The sequence below is a fragment of the Mus musculus genome, chromosome 9, assembly GCF_000001635.26.
Source record: "Mus musculus strain C57BL/6J chromosome 9, GRCm38.p6 C57BL/6J".
Classification (NCBI taxonomy): domain Eukaryota; kingdom Metazoa; phylum Chordata; class Mammalia; order Rodentia; family Muridae; genus Mus; species Mus musculus.
In genome coordinates, this window is record NC_000075.6 from 65,062,393 (window position 1) to 65,079,350 (window position 16,958).

Here is a 16,958-nt window from a genome sequence, read left to right on the forward strand (position 1 = left end):
CCATGTTAGAAACACAGACTTAGCCGAGCCCTCCTCAGAAAGTGGTGGTAGGGCCCAGCAATCTGTTCAACATTCCTGGAGAGTCTAATCCTACTGGATAGAAGTTCTCAGTGAAACAGAGAACACAGACTTGCATAAATGGGGAGGCAGTGTAGGGGGCCTGAGTCCCTGCAGTAAAACCAGCCCTGACCTTGTAGAGAGATGACACGTGCTTATGGGGATTATTGGATGTTTGTTTCCTATAGCAACTGTGCTCATTTAGGGATGGATGCAGCTACGTTAAAAAGTTAATAATGAAGTGTGTGTGGGTGTGTGGGGGTAAGAGAGACAGACAGACATTTAAGATATGTTTAGAATCTCCTTTATTTCTATAAAAAATTTTAAATTCTAATAAAATTTCAGTAGGCTGGTAGAATATTTTTAAAGTAACAATGAGAGAAAACTGTTTTAGATTGTAGAAGTTTGTGTAGAATAGTAAGTAAATTCTGTGTCAGCTAGTGACTTAAAAGATCTTATCCAGAGCTGGGGACACTGGGTCTTCTCCAGTGTCAGTGCTTACACTAAATCCTACCCTTACTTAATTTATAAACTACACCCTGGCTGACGCTGCTTGATTTCAGTTATTTCTCAGCTTGGTAGATAAAATGCTTTTGCAAATTTGTAGGAAAGATCTTTAGAAAGTACTAAGCTAGGAGAGAAATAATATTAATCTTTTCTAAGTGGACAAATGAGGTGTTACATAGGGTATTTCCCCAGAGGGATTTTCTATAAGGAAATAATTGTCTTATTTTAAGGAAAGTACACAATGCACTTAGTCAGGACATTACCCCAGTGTGTGTAACTCAGCCTTTTACCTTCTGGATAAAGTAGGGTTTTAGCCATTAGAAAAACCAGCTCACGTTATCACTGGTAGAAAAGAAAGATAAAAGAAGCCCAAGCCTGAAAACTCAACTGATTGTGTTGGAGATGGGGGCTGTGTATTGTTGGCTTTGTCAGAACTGTGCTAGTATTGATTTGTGCTGTGACTTTTGCAGATCTGGGTTGATGAAGCCAGAAAGCTGGTGTACTTTGAAGGCACCAAAGACTCTCCTTTGGAGCATCACCTGTACGTGACCAGTTATGCAAACCCTGGAGAAGTGGTGAGGCTGACTGACCGTGGCTACTCACACTCCTGCTGCCTCAGCCGGGTACTGTGTCCCAGTTGGGAGGGATCCTGTCATAGAAAGCCTGTATTCACATAACATTCCTTTTGAGCAATGTGAAAGTTGGTGACATTGACCCACAGAAGCCTCATCTAGGAAAAGTATTGTGTTTGCATCATTTGTTAAATTCCCATTGTCCTCTTGCTCTGCATTGGTGTGTGTGACCACAGGTAGCCTTCCCTAACTTTCCTCTGGAAAGCCATTGTTGTCTTTCTTTTCTCTAGCATTGTGACTTCTTCATAAGTAAGTACAGCAACCAGAAGAATCCACACTGTGTGTCCCTCTACAAACTCTCAAGTCCTGAGGATGACCCAGTTCATAAAACAAAGGAATTTTGGGCCACCATTTTGGATTCAGCAGGTACCTCCTTCCCTAAACCTGGACTGGTATCACAGTGCACTATGCTGTGACCTATGTCCATGTCCTTCCCATTGCTCAGCCCTGCCTGTCCCTGAGCTACTGAAATTCTGGTAGACCTCACTTCCTGTTCTGTCAGCTGCTGAATGAGCTGGGTTGCCTCTCATCTGAGCAGGAACATGTCTGGAAAGCCTTTTTGAAAAGTAGATTAAGATAACATATTCTAAACAAGTGAGATCTTTTGAGCAGAAAGGGTGAGGCTTTAGGGAACAACCACTTGGCTGATTTCTGGAAGTTTCAAGTCCTTACAGTGGTCCTCTTAATAGTAGCCAGCACACTTGCTTACCATAGGCCCAAAGAGCACTGTAGAAAGACACGCTCTCATTCTATAGCACAGGCTTGACCTTACTCTGGAACCCAGGCTAGCCTGAAACTCAGCAATCCTCACACCATGGCCTCCTACGTTACTTCAGGCCTGAGCTCGTCTGCTTTTCAAGTGTTTGCTTTCTGCTGGGCACGATAGCTGACAGAACGTTGTGGAAAGGGTCATTCTGATGCAAGGTACCAGACACAGTCTGAAAGAAGGGGAGCCATGGGGGCAGTAGGGCTTTAGGCAGTCACATGGTGTACACAGTCAGAAAGCAGAGAGACGCAGCTCCTCCATCCCTTGTCCTTTTTATTCTGTCAGGGACCCCGGCCGTGCCATCCACGTTATGGGGTTCTTCCTCAAGTAGTCTAGTCTAGACAATCCCCCACAGACACAATTGAGAAGATACCTATTGCAATCTTTTTTTTCTAAGATTTATTTTTATTATTGTTATTTATATTAATGTGTATTCTCCCAAAGTGGTGGGATTAAAGGTGTGTGCCACCACTCCCTGCCAGCCACTACAATTTCTTACATGTAAAGAATAGACTTGTTTTATGTGACTCTATCTTTTAAATCTACTTTTATGTTAAGTATTTTCACTCATTACTTTTGACTAAAAGATTTAAGTATCAATGTGGGGCTGCGCGTTCTGGAGAGATGGCTCAGGAGTTAGAGTGCTTGGTGCTCTTCCAGAGGTCTTGAGTTCAGTTCCCAGTGACCACATGGTGGCTGGGATCTGTAGTGGGATCTGATGCCCTCTTCTAGTGTACATGAGTACCGTATGCTCTAATACATAAGTAAATAAATCTTTAAAAAAAATTGTGGGGTTCGAGACCAGCATGGGCTACACAGAGAAACCCTGTCTCAGAAAAAAAAAAAAAAAAAAAAGGGCTGAGGAGATGGCTCAGTGGGTAAGAGTGTTTGAGTTCAAGTCCTCAGAACCTGAATAACAGCCAGGTATACTTGTAATTCTGCACTGGAGAAAGGACATAGGTGGATCCCAGGACCTTAACAGTCAGGCGGCCTAGCAGAAATGGCAAGTTTCTGAGTCAGGGATTGTTTTGAGGCAATACGTGGAAATTGATGAGGGAGGGCACCTGGTGTCTTTCTTTGGCTATCACATAAGTGTGCGTAGGTATAGAAACCTTTACACTCATAACTGCACCACACACATACACATTTTATGCAACACAAAAATAAGAAGAAGGTGGGTGTGGTGGTACGCACCTTTAATTTTAGCACTCAGAAGACAAGAGCAGGTGGCTCTCTGAGTTTGAGGCCATCCTGAAACAAGTTCAAGAACAGCCAGGGCTATGTAGAAAGACCCTTAAAAAATAAATAATTTTTAGTAATTTTTTTTTAATTTCATGTGCATTGGAGTTTTGCCTGGATGAGATCACCTTGAACTGGAGTTACAAACAGTTGTGAGCTTCACTGTGGGTACTGGGAATTGAACCCAGGTCCTCTGGAAGAGCAGTCAATGCTCCTAAGCACTGAGCCATCTCTCCAGCCATGTTAAATAATTTTTTAAAAAATTTAAACTGGTGTAGACGAAAAAGGTTCGTGTGTACTTTAAAGTTCAGAATACAGTTGGCAAAATGCTAATAACCTCTGCCTAATGTGACATCACTGTGCACAGGCCTTCGTGAGCTAAAGACTGGGGAGGACTAAGTTAAATATACGATTCTTGTCATTGCCCACAGCTTTCTTGAAATACTTGCCTGTTGCTGGTCGGGGTGTGGTTTCACCACCCATAAGTGAAGACTGAACTTGGCACCATATATTTAATTCTATACATAAACACCACCTAGGCTCCAAGGGCTATGCAAAACTCTGTGCGCCTGCATCTGAAAAAGACAGCTTGGTCTTGATTCGTTTTGTTTTGAAATGCCTGCTTATTGCTTGTCTTACCTGAGAGGGGGATAGTAGTTGTTGGTGGGTGGGGAACTGAGTCTTGAAACTTCCTTCTTGGACTTCAGGTTGCACGGTTCCTCTGAGAACTTCTTTATGGCTCTGTTGCTACCCATAGGTCCTCTTCCTGACTACACCCCTCCAGAAATTTTTTCTTTTGAAAGTACTACTGGATTTACACTGTATGGAATGTTGTATAAGCCTCATGACCTACAACCTGGAAAGAAATACCCCACTGTGTTATTCATATATGGTGGTCCCCAGGTGAGTATATAAACTCATATAAATATATATACATACATACATACATACATACATATATTTTTAGGTGATTTTTATTTTATGTGTATGAGTATTTCTTTCTGCATGCATGTCTGTGCATCATGTGCCTACCTGATGCCTGCAGAGTTCAGAAGAGAGTGTCAGATCCCCTGGAACTGTAGTTACAGACATTGTGAGCTTCCATGTGGTTGCTGGGAATAGAACCTGAGGCCTCTGGAAGAGCAGTACGTGCTCTTAGCCATCTCTCCAGCTGTAATTTTTGTTTTTTTGTTTTGGTTTTTAATGTCTAGATAGTTAAGATAGAATTTAAAGGCTGGACATGGTGATACACATTTATAATCTCAGCCCTTGGGAGGCAGCAGCAGGAAGACTAAAACCCACCAGCGAGTAGTCAGAACATTGGCTGTGCAAGCAAGAGTTGTCATCCTAGCCCGCATGTCAGGTGAAAAGCTGGATGTGTTTGTGTGCCTGGAATCCTCATCCTGTGGGGGTGCCAGCAGGAGGATCATCGCTAGGTTCCCCTGGCTCCAGGCTCAGTGAGAGACCCCATTCTTAAAGGAATAAGGCAAAATAGTGATAGACCGGGATACCCGGAAGAATCCTGCTCTGATCTCTGCACCGTGAGTACAGAACACTAGAACACGATTGCTGAGTAAACGCTGTTGATGAACAGAGCCTTGCCAGTGGGGACTGACTGGTGGTCAGTCTTTTCAGTGCTTCCTTTTGCTTCAGGTACAGTTCCCAGCACCACAAAAATAAATTAAAATTGAAAATAAGATATTTATGCCTGCTTATATGGATTTTCCATTGAATTTTTCAATAAATTAGAGTATGATTATAGCATGTTTATAATGCCATTCTTGGACTCAGTAATATCCTTTATAATTACATTCAATTATTTACTCTCTGATACATCTAAACCTCATATTGTATAGAAAATAAGGTAAAAATAAACTAACAAAGCTATTAACTCTCCAGATAATGAGCATTATTATGTTGTATATTATGTTAAATCATTTGCTGTGATTAAGTATGTTTAGTAAGCAAAATAGTCATAGCCTGCATTATAGCTATTGGCATACATCAGGAGCAATGTAAATTAGGCTTCTGCTAAAAATAGGAAATTTTTGGACTGGAAAGATAGCTTAGTAGTTTAGAGTTCAATTCTCAGCAACCACATGGTAGCTGATGCCCTCATCTGGAATGCAGGTATACATGCAGATACAGTACTCATATACATAAAATAAATAAGTCTTTAAAAAAATTTTTTTTAAATATGAAATTTAGTTGGCTGTGATGGTATGACTTTAATGGGAAACAGGAGGACAAATCTCTGAGTTCACCACAAACTGTTCGGGACAACTAGGGATACATAATGAGATCCTATTTTGAGAAAAATCAAGAAAAACAACCCACAACAATAAAACATACACACATAAAAACAAGAAAGCAGGGCTGAGAGATGGCTCAGCAGTTAAGAGCACTGGCTACTTGCTCTTCCAGAGGTCCTGAGTTCAATTCCTAGCAACCACATGGTGGCTCACAACCATCTATAATAGGATCCGATGCCCTCTTCTGGTGTGTCTGAAGATAACTACAGTGTACTCATATACATAAAACAAACACTTAAAAAAACAAGAAAGCAGAAAGTAACAAATACTGTCAAGGACATATGAGCTTTATACGACTTAGCATCAAAACTAGATTTTAAGACTCCTTAATGTGAGTAATTTATTTAAAAATTTAGCCATGTGAAAAGATGCCTGTTATCATTAACCATCAGAGAAATGCAGCCAAGAACCATAGTGGGTATCACCGTCCATATCCATTAGGAGGCTATTAAGGGGGACTGTGTAGGCAACATGTGGAGAAATCGGACCCCTGGTCCAGTGTTGGTGGAACATAGGCCACACAAAGATAGCATGGTGGCTCCTCAGAAAACCAAGTGCAGAGTCAATCACCTTTTCACCTGTGCATTCATGCCCAAAAGAAGTGAGACCAGATATAGGAAGGGTTATTTATATACCCATTTACACACTGGCCAGGAGCTAGAAGCAACCCAGAACCTGATAAAAAATGGATGGATAAATAAATACAATACAGTAAAAACAGAAAATGAGAGCCAGTGAGATGGATCAGAGGGCAAAGGCTCTTGTTGCCAAGATTTACAGTCCAAGTTCAGCTTCTAGGGCCCATGTGGGGGAAAGAAGGATCCAGCTTCAGGAACTAGTCCTCTGACTGCTACACATACATCATGGCATATATAGCACACAAAATATTAGATATGAGCTAGGCTTTGCTGGTGTACACCTTTAGTTCCAATACTTCAGGCAGAGGAAGGTGGATCCCTGAGTTTGAGGCCACCCTGGTCTACAGAGAAAACCTGTCTCAAAAAACCAAAAGGGGGAAATGGGGCCAACAGGATGGTACAACAGGTCGGAGTGCCTACTGCCAAGCCTACCATCCAGAGCTCATTCCACGTCACATGGTGGAATCAATGAACTCCCTCTTCTGACCTGTGCACACACCCACATGCTCAGAGAGAGAAGAGCGGTTTTTAGTTTGTTTTTTTTAATTAATTAGGAAGCTAACACCTGCTACAACGGCTGAGGTCAGAGAAAGGTGAAGTCAGGGGCCGAGAGTGTAGCTCAGTGGTTGGATGCTTATCCACAGGCCTGGGTTTGAGACCTAGCACTGAAGGAGACCGAATGAATGAATAAATGAGGAGAGATGTTCATTTGTTTGGGACGGAGATCTTGAGATATCTATCTATCTATCTATCTCCTGGCTAATGTTGAGTTTTTCCTGTAGACCAAGGTAACCTCAAACTTGCAGTTATCTACCTGCTTCTGCCTCTTGACTGCTGGGATTACAAGTATAAGCCAACATGCCCAGCAATACATAAATATTTATTTAACAAGTACTCATATTCTTTAAAATGTGACAGATATTTTTGTACAAATAGAAATGAGAACAGAGTGGGTGGACCAAGAAGATGCTTATTTAATAAAGGCATTGCTGCCAAACCAGACAACCTGAGTTCTATCTCAGCGACCCATATGGTGAAAGAGAACTGACTCCTTCAAGTTGCCCCCTGACCTGTCTATGTACTCTCTCTCTCTCTTTCTCTCTCTTTCTCTCTCTCTCTCACACACACACACACAAATAAATATAAACAATCTGCCTATACATATTATATACATATATATATATATGTTTGTGTGTCTGCATATATGTCATATATTTATAAAATGTAAAATGTTTTAAAACAGATGAAACTAGATGATAGCGTTGGAGTTTGGAGAATTGTTTCTGAAGAGGATTGTTTGGGTTGCCAGTTATTCTCAGATCTCTTCTTGGAGAAGCAAGAGGCCTCCAGATTGCAAAGGCAAGCCTGTCACTGGGGGCTGAGTGTCTATATCAGACAACCGAGGCTGTCTTTGTAATAACAAGGAAAGAAGTGAGGCCATGAACTGCTTATAATGTGTTCTGTGCCTCTGTCTTACTCTTCTACTGCTATGACAAAGCCATAACCAAGGCAGTTTATAAAGTAGCCCATATCATTGGGTACTTGCTTCGAATTTCAGAGGATGAGTCATGGTGGGGAACATCCCAGCAGGCTCCAGGCAAGCAGTGGGCTGGCAGGAAGGTAGGTAGGCATTGGAGCTGTAGCTAAGAGCTTACATCATGATCCATAGGAAAAGGCAGAGAGAAGGTTATCTGGGAATCCCATGGGCTTTTAAAGTCTCAAAGTGACTCCCAGTGACACACCTCCTCCAACAAAGCCAGATTTCCTAATCCTTTCAAACAGTTCCACCAACTGGGGACCAAGCACTCAAATATGAACCTGTGGGGGCCACTCTCATTCACACCACCACAGCCTTGCAATTATTTATCTGGTATCTCCTTCAAAAAGACTTTTACCCACCCAGTTCCTATTGCTAACATTCCTTATCTCCATTTTATATTCATTCATTCCAAAAATAGAAGTGGAGGTCCTATTTTACACACAGTGAGAAGAAATGACTTCTGTTAAGCCTTCTTCCATGTAGAAGGAACAATAAGCAAGTTCCTAGAATAAGAACCCTTTCGATACTATTGGTGTAGGATGGGGCTTAGCTCACAGTAGGAAGGGTAGCAATAGACTCAGATCACCCAAGGCCTACATAATCTAATCTACCCAACATCCACATAATCTAAGGTCACAGAGGCCATCTTGGGCTAAGCCTCACCTCAGCTCAGTGGAAGAATACTGGCCTGGCATTTGTGAGATTAGGTTCAGCTCCCAGTACCAAAGGGCATGGGGTGAGGGTGAAGGGTGCAGTGGCTTTTATCTATCCATCCACCCGTCTGTCTGTCTGCCTCTCCGTCTACTGTGAAGGGTAGTAAGGTAGGAAGGGACTAAACAACAGCCATACCTCACATTTTGAGGACATCACACTTTCTGCCTGAGTAGACAGACTGTGGAGCATGAGACTAAAAGTAGGAAGGCCATTTTGGCAGCTGTTAGAATATGCTTAGACACAGCACACACAGGGCAGGGTGATCTCTTGCACCTTTTCCTTCTCTCTCACACCGCTTAACCACACTCAGTTCTTCCCACCATTTTAATAGAAAAACTAGCAAATTGGATGTCACAAAAATTAAAACCTTTAACAGGCAAGTGTAGTGACTCACACCTTTGTTCAGATTGATCTTCAGCCTGGTTTACATGTTAAGACCCTGTTGCAAAAGAAAGAAAGAAAGAGAGAGAGAGAGAGAGAGAGAGAGAGAGAGGGAGGGAGGGAGGGAGGGAGAGAGAGAGAAAGAGAGAGAGAGAGAGAGAGAGAGAGAGAAAGGAAGGGAAGGAAGAAAGGAAAGGAAAGGAAAGGAAAGAAAAGAAAAGAAAAAAAGAAAAGAAAAGAAAAGAAAAGAAAAGCAAGCCTTTCAACCAGGAAGATGGCTCAGCAGGCTGATGAGTTTGCCACACATTGCAAGCCTGACAGTCTTAGATTTCCTGAACGATGAGTCCCAAAATTGTCCCCTCCCCCACAGATGCTTTCATGGATAGTTACTATACACATGCATACCCCACAGTAATAATAATACATTTTTGCTTGTTTGTTTTTGAGACAGGGTTTCTCTGTAGCCCTGGCTGTCCTGGAACTGACTCTATAGACCAGGCTGGCCTCAAACTCAGAAATCCTCCCACCTCTGCTTCCCGAGTTGCTGGGATTAAAGTCGTGCACCACCACCACCAGCTCCTCGTTTTATTATTAATAAACACGAGTCTAGTTAATGCTGCTTGTGTGTGCTAATAACTGAGTTTTAAAAAATTAAATACTTGGGGCTGGAGAGATGGCTCAGCAGTTAAGAATACAGACTGCTCTTCCGAAGGTTCTGAGTTCAATTCCCAGCAACCACATGGTGTCTCACAACCATCCGTAATGAGATCTGATGCCCTCTTCTGGTGCATATGAAGACAGCTACAGTGTACTTACATATAATAATAAATAAATCTTTGGGCAGGCATGGAGTGAGTGGCCCAGAGCGAGCAGAGGTCCTGAGTTCAATTCCCAGCAACCACATGATGGCTCACAACCATCTGTACAGCTACAGTGTACTCATATACATAAAATAAATAAATCTTTTTAAAAAAATTCAATACTTGAATGGACATTTCACAGCATGCAGATACATGATAGCATAGGGGAGAATACACAAAGTCCTGAGTTGGCAGGAGCTCCAGGTCAGTACCTCCATGTGAGCAGAACCTCACACAGTACAGAGGGCAAGGAGGGGCACAGCTGCTTCAGTAAAGAGTCTGCCCTCATCTGTTTTTAAACTAATGTAATAATTGCTTATATGTATGCAGTACCCCATGATCTAGGGACTTTTTATAGGATTTGAGATGAGGTCTTACTTTATGCCCCAGGCTAGCCAGAATTCAGGCCTAAGTGAGTTTCCTGACTCAATCTCCTTAGTAGCTCAAGCTATCGACTTTGGTGCCCCTGCCCTCCTCAGCCCTCTCATTAGTTTGGGTTTGTATGTGTGCACACACAATGTAGGGAGGTGGTATGCTACAGCGTGCGTGTGGAAACCAGAGGGCAACTCTGCAGTTTTCTCCTACTGTGGATGGGTTCTAGAAATCAAACTCTAGAAATCACCTGACTTAGGCAGGCAGCTTTTTCCCCAGGAAGTCATCTCTCCATCCCTTTTTTTTTTTTCTCTATTTGAGATATGGTCTCAACGTGTAGTCCTGGCTGGCCTAGAACTCACTTTATAGGCTAGGATCTGCCTGCCTCTGCCTCCCAAGAGCTGGAATTAAAGGCGTGTGCCACCACTGCCTGGCTCCTCGTTTTTATCAGAACCTCTTTTTAATGTCTATCTTAGTGTCCAGAACTGCTAACTACGGTCTCATGTTGCTCATGTAAACTTTCTGGTAAATGTCACTAGGCTATCTGGTCATTAGACAGGCATCATAGAGTATATGCTTATACAAACCTTCATGCAGTGGTGACATGCAACAAGCATCCAGACGTGTAGGCTGCTACAGTGGAGCCCCAGTGTTCTAAGATGAACCTTCTTGTGTGTATGATACCAGGCATGAACCCAGGACCTTCTGCATACTAATTATTCAATCCATGACTGGGCAACACAAATACCTCTTAAACTCTCTTCATTAGCATTAGCAGGAGGACACTCCAAATAATGAATTAAAAAATATAGTATGAGCCTGGTGGTGCACCCCTGTAATCTCAGCTTTGGTGGAGCTGGGAGGCAGAAGCAGGAAGATGGCAAGTTCAACACCTGACTCACATGCTGAACAAGTTAAAGTCCAGCCTTGACAACTTAGACTAAAAATAAAAAGGGACCTGAGGGCTGGGTGGTGGTGGTAGTGGTGGTGGTGGGCTATGCTTTTGATCCCAAGGGGGGTGGGGGTGAGTAGAGACAGACAGATCTATGTGGGTTCAAGGAGAGCCTGGTCTACAGATCGACTTCTAGGACAGCCAGGGCTATACAGGGACACCTGATCTCAAAATAAACAAACAAAACCAGGACTTGAGGCTGTAACTCAGTGGTAAGCATTGCTTAACAAGTGTAGGGCCCTTGGTTCTGTCCCAGCTACCACACGCACCCACCAGTAATCTAGACATCTGTTAGCAGCCATTGTTCAGTCCGCCTCAGAACCCTGGCAGTGCAGTAGCTTGTTTACACTAACAGTGCCCCAAACCCAGGAGAAATGCACCGTGTCCCGCCAGCTGTGCTGTCATTAGACATTTTCAGCTCCGTTGTGATCCCACGGGACCACCACTTCATGAGTGCCCTGAGCTGACTGAAACACGAGCGTGCAGGGCATGGCTCACTCCTCCTCTCAGTAGCTACAGCTCCTTTTCTAGTAAAGCCCCAGACGCAGTCTCTCTCTGTGTCACTTTGAAGGGTAGTCTCTAGGGTGATAAAGTGATTTAAAAATCATACTTTTACACTAATTTGTCTAACATGAGAGAGATAGCCGGACTGATAACAGTGTTCATTAGAATGCTACATCTCGCTGTCACTCAGCAACAGAGACAAGGGGGGCCAGAAGATGGTCTTAATTGTCCTTGTCACTGTTACTTGAATGACATATTCTTTGGTGTAGATAATTTGGCAACTTTCTCTGTGGGGTGGATTATCTTACCTTACTTAAATCTTAACTATCTGAGCTAGAATGAAGTCTGCAGTTGTTTGGTATTTGCCGTGAAGCTCTAAGTGTGAGACTAAGTGTGAGCAACACAAACATGCCTAGACGAGAGTCAGTTTAAAAGTGGATCCCGTCACACTTACGCTTCAACGGGAAGAGAAGTAGGAAGCTCAGTTTCCTGGTGCTCGCCTCGCCGTGGACCCCCCTCTCACGCTCTGTATGCTGCCACGCAACTCCACTCAAGATGCGCCTCTCTTCCAGGTGCAGCTGGTGAACAATCGGTTTAAAGGAGTCAAGTATTTCCGCCTGAACACCCTGGCCTCCCTGGGTTATGTGGTTGTGGTGATAGACAACAGGGGATCCTGTCACCGAGGACTTAAATTTGAAGGCGCCTTTAAATATAAAATGGTGTGTGAACATAGAGCATTTTCTTTTCAAATGTTTTCGTTTTGAGTTGGGGGAGGATCTAAGTGACAGAATGAGGGAGCACGGGTTAGACTTGAGCAGTGGGAAGGAAGGCACAGTTGGGTTTACACTATACTCACTCCTGGTTACCTGTATGCAATGCCCAGGAGCTGAGGTAGAACCACTTCTGCACAAAAATACTCTTCTAAGTTGTACCCGCAGCTCCCTACAAAGCAGCCCCATCTAGCGTGCAGAGACCCATATGTAGCTAAGAAATAATTGAGATTTGTTCTGTCCTCTGTGAAGAGGGAAACCGACTGGTTAGTTCCTTCCTTGTGACAAGCCTCTTTCTCTCTGCAGGAAGCTTTAAATGCTACCTTTTAGAGATGCCCCAGGTCCTTTCTGCTGCTTTGGGAAATGATGACAGGCCGATGTTCCTTTTGCACTGTAAGGCAGTCCCTGTGGTTGCCAGTGTGTTGGACATGCTGAGTAAGACATGGGATGCTCTCCCACAGACAGTTCTTTGACCTTATGTTGTATTCTCATGTAAGTTTTTGGTTGTTTTATTTTTTTGGTTTTGGCTCAGTGAAGCGAGACTGTGTGCACTGGCAGGCCAGGTGATACCCTGGGTGGTACTGGCAGGCCAAGTGATACCCTGGGTGGTACTGGCAGGAACTAAGCCGTCCAGAGCTTTGCTAGAGGTAAAATGCTGGAAAAGAGGAAGTTAGGGCCTCAGGGGTAATGTCCTCTGTTTTGTTGCACTTAAGTGCTAAAAGGAGAAGTAAAATTAATCTCTTAAAGGGGCTGAATTTTTGTCTTTGGATAGAGGAAGGCTTGTTACAAGGAAGTTGCTGGCCTCTTAGCAGACAACAGAACAAACGAGTGGGAGACACGATGTAGTTAGGGACAGTGTGGGCAATGACAGGAAAGGCCTGGGGACTAAACCCCCATCAGAGTAGCAGGTCCTTACCTATAGAAGCATTTTTATTTTACATTTCCTGGGGCAAAATAGAATATCACTTGTTAATTAAACTCTAATCTGAAAAGAGAAACTCTCCAGGAATTTTTAGTAAAAACATGAAGCAGCATTAAAAAGAATTCTCAAAGACTCTAGTGTACATCAGAGCCAGTGAGCTTTCCCCCTCTTTGACAGGGTCAAATAGAAATCGATGATCAAGTGGAAGGACTCCAGTACCTAGCATCTCAGTATGACTTCATTGACTTGGATCGAGTGGGCATCCACGGCTGGTCCTATGGTGGCTACCTCTCCCTGATGGCATTAATGCAGAGGTCGGATATCTTCCGGGTACGTAGCTATTATTGTATTTCAGTTTTTGCTTGTTTGTTTTCTTGATTTCGGGTTTTTTTAGGCAGAGTTTCTCTGTGTAGCCCAGGCTGGCCTTGAATTCAAAGATTTCCCTGCCTCTGCCTCCCACATGCTGAGATTAAAGTTGTTCACCACCACCACCCAGCTCTCTTGTTTGTTTTTGTAATTAGATAGAATTCTGTTCATCGAAGACACCTGGAAGTGGTAATTTTTTTGAAGGCTCATGGTATTGCCAATATTGTAGAGACTTCTCTACAATATTGCTGAGTTTGTGTTTTGCAACATGGGAAATGTACCTTTTGTGTTAACATAGCTTTTTAAACACTTGTCAGCCTGAGCACCAATTTTTAACTACTTATACATGCCAAAGATTAAAAGTCATGACTAGTAAAACACACACACACAGTTACTGGATTGTACTACTTGTTTAATTACTAAAGTACATCTTTGTCCTATTCTCTGGTATATCCTCAACAGTTAACAGTGCTTAACAGTTAAGTCCTCAGTAGATCTGTGTCTAGCACAGGGCCCTAAACAAATCATGGGGAGTGAACTGAATATTTACATGCTTATAATTCTTCAGATTCTTAGAATTTTATACTAAAAGGGTTATAGAAAGATGATATTACTAAGAAAATAGTAATGAGTGGGTAGATGAGCTGACCCTGCAAGGGAGCCTAAGGCCATGCCTGACAACCTGGGTTTGATCCTTGGGACTCAGGTAGTGAGAGGAAAGAGCCAACTCTGCAAGGTTATCCTTGACCTCTGCAGCCATGCCCCTAACGTGTGCGCCCATGCAAATACACACATACTCGTAGAAAAGGCTCACTTTTTTTAATGTTACAAAAAGAAAGGCAGGATGTAGTGAAATGGCCTGGCAAGTAAAGTGCCCGCCACCAAGCCTGACACTGAGTTCAGTGCCCACACAGTGGAAGAACAAACTGAGCATGACCATGCACATAGGTAGCTAGATAGTTAAGTGTAAAAAAAAAAAAAAATAAGCAAAAATACAAATTAAGAGTAGTAATTTTTATATTAGTAATATAGTTCTTCACAATGATCAAATTTTTTTATTTTTTGTTTTGTGGTTTGTTTAAGACAAGCTAAAGTCAGGCAGTGGTGGCGCATGCCCTTAATCCCAGCACTCGGGAGGCAGAGGCAGGTGGATTTCTGAGTTTGAGGCCAGCCTGGTCTACAGAGTGAGTTCCAGGACAGCCAGGGCTACACAGAGAATCCCTGTCTCAAAAACCAAAAAACAAAACAAAAACAAAAAAAACCCAAAAAAAAAGAAGACAAGCTAGCCTCTAACTTACTGTACTGTATGGCTGACGATCATCTGAACTCCTAGTCCTTCGGCCGGCACCTTCTGAGGGCTGGGATCACAGGTGGACAGCACTCTGCCCTGTTTATGGGAAGTAATTATTAGAACCAAATAGCCAGGCATCATGGCATGCACCTGTAATCCTGGGACCTGCAGCAGACAGAGCAGCAGAAGAGCTGCCAAGCCGAGGCTAGCCTGGACTACCTACTGAAACACTATCTGTAAAACAAAGGACATGCATTAAAATATCTAAATATAAAACTACATAGAAGCTTTAAAATGAAAATGTTTTATTTACATATACTCCATCATTTTAAATTCTGTATTGCTTAAGGGAAAAAAGCTAAAAGGAAGCAGCAATGTGACAGTGTGTGCTTTCTGTAGATGAGGTAGGTGGCAGTTCCCACCTGTTCCCAGGGGGGGATGGCTTCTCAAGGATGTCTGGTTCAGTGTCTGCTTTGAATAAAGGAACTCATGGTGTGTATTTCAGCTGCCCCAGTTTCAGGGCATGGTGCAGAGTGTGCCTGTGGGACACGAAGCTTAGTGACTCATGGAGTATCAGATTTGTGACCTTGGCACCCGACTCAGGCTTCTGCCTGTCCCGAGACGTTGCCCAGTAGTGGGACTATAGCATTGCAAGGATAATTTTAGCTTACACATTTGCAGTTGTAAGTTACCTTTGCTAGCCCTCTTTTCCGGGACACAACTAACTGTCCATGGTCTCATATGCAGGTGGCTATTGCTGGGGCCCCAGTCACCCTGTGGATCTTCTATGATACAGGATACACGGAGCGCTATATGGGTCACCCTGACCAGAATGAACAGGGCTACTACTTAGGATCTGTGGCCATGCAAGCGGAGAAGTTCCCCTCAGAGTAAGTTCATGCTTTACAATTAAGGCTGTCAATTTTAAGTGGTGTTTTAAAAACTTTCAGGATAATGATACAAACTAAATACTGAAAATTAAAATGAACGTTTTATAAATACTAAAAAATTTTTTTCTTCCTCAGTACTGGGGATTGAGCCCAAACCATTGCACAGACAAGTGTTTTACTACTAGCTGCTAAACCGTCTAGAGTAGCACTCAGAGCCAAATTAAAGACTAATTCAGAGACCATATTGGGAGAATATCTAAAGTATAGTTATGTTTATTTATCTTTATGTTATATTTGAAGCAGTTGCTTACGCTGAAAGAAATTAAGTCTGTAATTTTGTCAGAGTGGAAGCAAGTCTGTCAGCTTAGTGTTTTCACAAACGTGTTCTAGGAACGCGGAGCGTTACTCAGACGCTGACCGTCTTTCCTTTCTAGTCACTCCATGTGGCTTCTGATCTTGTAGGTTTAGGACTGGAAACAGAGACAGCGCTGTCCGTAAGTTAAAGGACGTGCGGGTCAGCCGTCACGCTCTTCTGTCTTGCCTAATTCTGATATGTTTATTTCTCTAGACCAAACCGGTTACTCCTCTTGCATGGGTTCTTGGATGAGAATGTTCACTTTGCACACACCAGTATATTGCTGAGTTTTTTAGTGAGGGCTGGAAAGCCATATGACTTACAGGTGGGTTGTTCTGCATTCTCAAATTCAATGTGGTGGTTAATAGTGAAGCATTGCTCTGAAATCTAACAAAATGAGGAACAAGGCTGAGTGTCTAGCTGTGTCTGCACTCTACCTAAGAACACTGCAGTAATAATAAGCATAACTTCCAGTCTTTAGCTGATAAAAATCATCAGCTATAAAAACTATCAACCAAAGGCCTATTCAATTATGTGACTTACATATCTGTGTTCATTCAGCCTATAGGCCTAGAAATGGTGGCCTCTTCTGGTCTTCATGAGCTCTAACATACAAATGGTGCAGATAGATATACTCAGACACACGCACACACACGATAAATATTTTTTTTAAAGACCTGCTTACAAGATCTTTTAGGCTTGTTTTCATTCACATTGTCATGCAAATAGAAATTAATGGGTTACCCTTTTTCATAGCTCCCTTATGCTAAGTAAATAAAGATTTTGGAGGAGGTTTTAAGAGGAACTGCTTTTAGCCAAGCGGAGTGTTGCATACCTGTAACCCCAGCTTTTAGGAGGTGGAGACAGGCGATGAGAAGTACAGTGCTACA

The 16,958-nt window shown here is 42.8% G+C and overlaps 1 protein-coding gene across 4 annotated transcripts in view; it reads left to right on the forward strand.

Moving 5' to 3' along the window:
* The window catches only part of Dpp8 (dipeptidylpeptidase 8), a 52,098-nt gene that overhangs the window by 29,987 nt on the left and 5,153 nt on the right, over window positions 1–16,958 (forward strand). For 3 of the 4 annotated variants that reach the window (XM_006511517.4, NM_028906.2, XM_030244687.1), the window contains 7 exons: window positions 1,035–1,187; window positions 1,427–1,562; window positions 3,959–4,104; window positions 12,047–12,193; window positions 13,344–13,496; window positions 15,571–15,713; window positions 16,282–16,393. In XM_006511517.4, the coding sequence (XP_006511580.1) occupies window positions 1,035–1,187; window positions 1,427–1,562; window positions 3,959–4,104; window positions 12,047–12,193; window positions 13,344–13,496; window positions 15,571–15,713; window positions 16,282–16,393 (990 nt within the window). Of the gene's footprint in view, window positions 1–1,034; window positions 1,188–1,426; window positions 1,563–3,958; window positions 4,105–12,046; window positions 12,194–12,550; window positions 12,737–13,343; window positions 13,497–15,570; window positions 15,714–16,281; window positions 16,394–16,958 lie in introns of all 4 variants that reach the window. The other variant, XR_003948041.1, reaches the window with a different exon arrangement.